Source organism: Lytechinus variegatus, chromosome 7, assembly GCF_018143015.1.
Source record: "Lytechinus variegatus isolate NC3 chromosome 7, Lvar_3.0, whole genome shotgun sequence".
NCBI lineage: Eukaryota > Metazoa > Echinodermata > Echinoidea > Temnopleuroida > Toxopneustidae > Lytechinus > Lytechinus variegatus.
This window is the reverse complement of record NC_054746.1, coordinates 36,641,459-36,647,346: the sequence shown is the minus strand read 5'-3', so window position 1 is coordinate 36,647,346 and position 5,888 is coordinate 36,641,459. Positions and strand designations below refer to the sequence as shown.

At 42.3% G+C, this 5,888-nt stretch overlaps 1 protein-coding gene across 1 annotated transcript; it reads left to right on the top strand.

Moving 5' to 3' along the window:
• The first annotated feature begins 1,568 nt into the window (after positions 1 to 1,568).
• Positions 1,569 to 4,872, top strand: LOC121419167 (tigger transposable element-derived protein 4-like). The gene has a single exon (XM_041613505.1). The coding sequence runs from the start codon at positions 2,044 to 2,046 to the stop codon at positions 2,932 to 2,934; it is 891 nt and encodes a 296-aa protein (XP_041469439.1). The 5' UTR covers positions 1,569 to 2,043; the 3' UTR covers positions 2,935 to 4,872.
• The last annotated feature ends 1,016 nt before the right edge of the window (positions 4,873 to 5,888 follow it).

Sequence of the window (5,888 nt, the reverse complement as noted above, 5' to 3'; positions counted from 1 at the left end):
ACACTGTGCATGAGACATCTGCATCATCAGCAAGTTCCAGTACTAGCAACAATACTGAAACTGTAGATTTGTCAACTGAACGTGACTCTGCCAATCTTGACAAGAGTCTCTACCTCTGAAGAGGAAGAGGTATCTCATAACAAGCTGCAAAACTATTTCAGATTAAAGCAACTGCTGAAAAGTATGCATTTCTTCAATTGAAAAAAAAACACAAAAGCAGAAAGATTGGAGGACCAGGTAGCTTTGGGGAGGGCAGGCTCAACTTCAAAAGGATATTACAGAACTCCAAAGACATAAGAGACCTTCAAGCAAGCAAGCCTGACATATTGATTTTAGATTTGGGTACTAATGATTTATGTTCTCAGGACCCAGTACTGTGCTGGTACATTTTCTACAGTTGGTAGATGGTTTGAGGGGAATGGGAGTTGCCCCAACCACAATTTTTGTCTCTCCCAGTCCTCCCAAGGACTCAAGAGTACACATACAGTCAACTTCGCAAAAGTCGAACGTGTGTAAGTCGAAAAGTCGGACAAGTCAAAGGGAAAAAAATTCCTCATAGACTTATGTGTATTAATTCTCTTTATTAGCCGATTTTTATGTTGAATAGTTGTCCAAGTCGATCGAATTACAGAGCAATAAAGTTGGAAAAAGCACGTCATTTACATTACGTAAGTCGAATGAAATCACTCGCTGTCCAAACATTAAACACGAGCCACGATGTACTGTTGAACAGCATTCTCCTGTGTATCACACTTGTTCTCCAGCGCTTGCATACGCATGCACACATACACACGAGACCTTTGCAAACACATGCCGTGCACAGAGCCGGCCCTCCCCCTCCATACATAAACATGAGTTTATGCCAGCATCATCACCGTACATGTTGTTCTTTCCTCCTCAAGTCTCCTCTCTCTTTTTCTCTCTCTCACCCCTCTTGCGTTCTCGCAACATGTGTGGTCTCCTTCCTGTGCAGACTTTGGTTCAATGCACTACATCTTTTTGATGGAAAACCTTACACAGTTGCAATTCATTTAAGAATCCTCAACCTCCTTCTGCTCCTTTAAGGGGAAGTTATTTATTCATCTTTTTATTTTTATGATATTTCTCATTTTTTATTTTTTGCTTTTCATTCTAAAGACACGAGTTGTTTGAGATCAAATTTTTTTAACCATCACAGACTCGACACAACAGATAAACAGTGTTTTATCGGTCCTCCATTTTTTTTACATTTCTGCAAGTGGGATGATGAAGCTGTGTCAGCTGTTTCAATCTGGTTACGTAACACCACTCCTTCCTCATCCTTGCAGGTAGCGTGAGTGAGTTATCACTTTCTGACTTGCTCCTCTCGCTGTGAACAACCACCCATCATGCCTGCTAAGAGAAAATTAAGCACAAGATCGTACGATGAGAAGTACGAAATTATCAAGTTTGTTGACGAAAACCCAAATATGAAGAGGAAAGATGTCGCACCTAAGTTTAACTTAAAGCCAAACACACTGTCAGATATTCTAAAGTGCAAAGAGAAAATTATCGAGGCAGTGGAAACCCCGAAAGATGCCTGAAAAGGGAACTTAAAGAGAAGGAAGACAATAACATTTGATGATGTGATGCCGCACTTCTCTAATGGTTTCGCCAAAAGTAATCTCAGCCAGACTTGCAGCTTGGATGGGGAAATGCTTCTCACTAAGGCCAAGCATTTTGCAGAACAATTTGGGCATGACGCTCCTCTTACGGCATGGTATTGGATGCATCAGTAAGGCAGGGAAGGCTGCTGGAGGGAACGAAGAAGTTGTGACTGAATGGAAGGAGGGAGGACTCAAGGATATTTTGACTCGCTATGCCCCTGCTGACATCTACAATGCTGATGAAACAGGCATCTTCTGGCAGATGTTGCCGGAAAAATCACTAGGATTCACTGGTACGTCTTACCATGGCAGCAAGCAGTCTAAAACACGCCCTTGTGTGTGCTAATATGGATGGAAATGATAAGATGCCGGCCGCTGTTAGTAATAGGAAAGAGCAAGAGGCCTCGAGCATTCAAAAATGTCAAAAAACTTCCAGTCGAATATGAGGAAAAACAAGAAAGCATGGATGAACAGCGGTCTCTTTGATAGTTGGCTGCGAAAACTTGACAAGATGGGATGGCAGAGCAGGAAGATTGCCATGGTTGTTGACAACTGCCCGGCCCACCCTATCGTCACACTGGAAAATACTGAACTTGTGTTTCTGCCCCCCAACACAACAAGTATGACACAGCCAATGGATGGAGGAGTCATCCAGAATCTGAAACTCCACTATCGGCATATCCTGGAGTCACGACGACTCGCGGCAGCAGAAATGGACACGCCATTTAAATGGGATTTCCTTGACGCAAATCTTGCCTTGAAAGCTGCCTGGGCTAAGGTGACCCCCGCCACAATCGTAAACATCTACCAAAGCGTGGGATTTGTGTGTTTGGATGTTGAGGATGGTGATCAGGTCTCGGATGATGAAGCTCCCCATGAACCTGCCCATGAGGATCCGGCCCATGAAGCTCCCCATCCCATTCCCAATCCACGCGAGACTAACAGGGAGTTCAGGAACATCTGGGATCGGCTAACTGACATACTGGCCAATGTTCCACCACTCGATGACTACATCGATGTTGATAACAACATAGAGTGCCATGAGGAGTTGACAGATGCGGAAATCGTAGCATCCATCAAAACATCACCAGAGGACCCCGAGGAAGATCCGGTAGAAGATGAGAGCAGTGTGACCGACCCACCAACTTTGAAACAAGCTTTTGCTGCAATAGATACAATCCGCCGTTATAATCTGGCAAATGAATGCTCTGAGGAGTATGGGTCATACGTGGACAGATATGAATCGTACCTCATGAGCCAACTTCAGAACCGTCAAAAACAAACATCTATCACCGACTTTTTCAAGTAACATGTCTTTTCCTTTCCATAACATGTCGTACAGTTAACTTGTAAGCTGCTTTGTATAAGCCTACTCATTTTTTTTTTTACTTTTGAAAGATTCATATCTGTTCATCAGTGATGCTTTTTACAAGCTAAGTTATTCTTTTTTACTATGTACGCCTACGTCTTATTTACATGTACCAAATTGTTATCATGTTCTGCTAACTGAAGACCTACTTGTAGCTTTATGTTCTGTCTTGTACAATTTTACTATTTATTCATGAAGCCGACATGCTTAAACGTTTTTAATTTCGGTACGGCATCATCAAACCATCATTTTTTCATGTGCAGCTTTGTTTATTTCTACTGCAAAATACATGTACATCAAAAGCAAAAAATAATGTTAAAGCTTTAATCATGTCAAACTCTTTTTTAAAATTGTTTCTGAAACGAATCTCTACATTTTACAAGTTAATTACACAGATTCATTAACGTTGTACCTGCGTATGTCGTGGTAACGCCTTGATGTAACCCTTTAAAGAGTAGCCTATGCTTAAACAATCGTATTCGTTGTGTTTACATGACTTGTACACCATATTAGAGAGGAAAATGCACAGTGCACCACATGACAGATCCATGTGGAGTTTCTTTATCCCTCCCACTACAAAGTCTGCACAAGACACACCCACCACCTTTTATTGGCACTCTCGATCCCCTACTTAATTACATTCATTATATGTAAACGATATGGAGTTACTAAGTGCGAACTAGAGTGAACCGACCACTAAAAATGCTTTGTTTTTATCTGTGAAAATGTACACGTTGCCTTCAATGACCACGTGTGTTTTGACCACATGTTTTGCTGTTACTGTTTAATAAAAAGATGTCACGACGACAGCCTCTAGATCCTCTGGCCGTGTGAATTTTGTGACTGGCTAGACGAGAGTGCTAGAATGCCAAGGGGTTGATGATGTGATAAGCGAAAGTGAGAAGAATGGAGTAAGCCAGTAGGCCTATTAAAAAAAAACAAATGAATAATTAAACAGTTTTTCGAAAATCCAAGAGGAGTGACAGAGACGATAACATACACCTAATGAAAGATAAATGAGAGGGAGAAAATACGGAAGATAGTTAGGAGTACTGATAAGAAGATTAAGATACAACAGGAGTTGAAGAGAGAACATAATCTGAGAGAATAATTATAGGAGATAATAAATTTAAGAGATACAACAGGAGTGAGTGGAAGTAGAAAGACACCATAATTTCAGAAAAACAAAAGAAAGTGGGAAGTAAATGATATTAACTAGACGGGTACAAGATAGTGAGAAAAATAAAAAGAACCAAAATAATCGAGATAAAGAATTAGGCATACGGAAGAGAACAAAATGACAAGCGATTTTTTTTTCCAAAGTGGAGGAACGGTGGTTGGATGAATGAGAAACGTATATTGCTAAAACAGGTGGAAGGAGATGAAAAGAAGGAAATTTGTAGCTTATCTCTACCCCGCCCCTTCCTCCTTCCCTATGACCTCATTTTTTACATCCACAACAAAGCACACATTCATTCCTTCGACCCTGCTCTCGCGCTTGGCTCGACTCACTTCCCAGGCCAGGTGCTGCTGACCTGGATCACATCACAAACAGAGCTAGAAATCACAGGCACATGCGTGGTGAGCATGCACGCTCATTCGTTTGCAAAAACAAATACACGCCAAGAATTCAAGGATTATATACACTGGAATTTTAATCAGTATCACGTAGAACGGGAATTAGAGGTCATATTTTGTGAACACGAAGGTATGTTAGGATTTTAAAAACTTATTTACTTCACAAAAATCCAAATCCTATCCTCGTCATGCCGCCAACGATGTGATGTGGCTATGTATCTTAATACACGTCCAATCGGACAAAATCGTGCACATTCATAATACAGCTGTACATGTACACACGTATCTATTCTAAGTCGATTTTTTCTTCGACTCATTCATAAATCTCTTAAGTCGAAAATCGTGTAAGTCGATAGTTTTTTCTAAGTCCCTAGAGATTTGACTTAGGTGAAGTTGACTGGATATGGACATCATATGTTCCATTGTTAGATATGAGGGGTTCAATTGGCGGTCTAATGACACGCAATTTCGCCTCTGTCAGACGTGTCAGCCTTTTGGGTGTCAATCGATTCTGACAATTACAACAGCGAGCAACATCCCGCTTCGTCATCCCTCGCCTCCCGGAATCGGCCCTTTTGTCCATATAGGCGGGGAGCAAGCCGCACACCCCCATCTCTGCCTTATGGTTCAAACCCGCATCATCAGCCTCTGACCCCCCACTGCTCTGTTTTGCATTCAATGACACCGGGTCATGCAGTCGAATTGAATGCCAATTTCTGCACAGATGCAGAAACTGTGCAACCTCCCATGGTGCCCACGCTTGCATCAAACCCAACGTCGCTGCCAGCAGCAAGCAGGTGCCAGGCCCAAACACCAATTAATTTGAAACATCTTTGGAAGTAGTTGAAATTATGCCGAATGTCAAACAGGGAAGGAAAAATGTGATCAAGTCCGCAATGTCTCGTCTCTCGCGAAAGCTGTGATTGGGAATGAATCGACCATCCCGTCGGTCGTAGAGGATGTCACTGGAGCCGGCTTAAGTAATATAAACGGTGAGTCTGTTACTTTAGGGGCTCCCTGGCCCAGTTACCCCTTCCAACGCTATGCATAGTACTGAGGCAACCCATGAAATTCAGGCGCCTTCACATCCCCTTGATACTCCTTTTACCCTCCCAATTCACGATGCTTCCTGCATTACCCCTCCCACACAGCCGGCTATGCTTAGCTGTGTATGCGATGAGCTGGGTAGTGAGGTCTCTGTTGGAATTAAAGAAAAACTTTGGAGCGGTGAATACATTGATTTAGGTTTTCTGCTAAAAAGGGAAGGCGCGCAGGTAGATTCCGCTCAATCTTTCAGCCTCTGTTCTACGGGGACT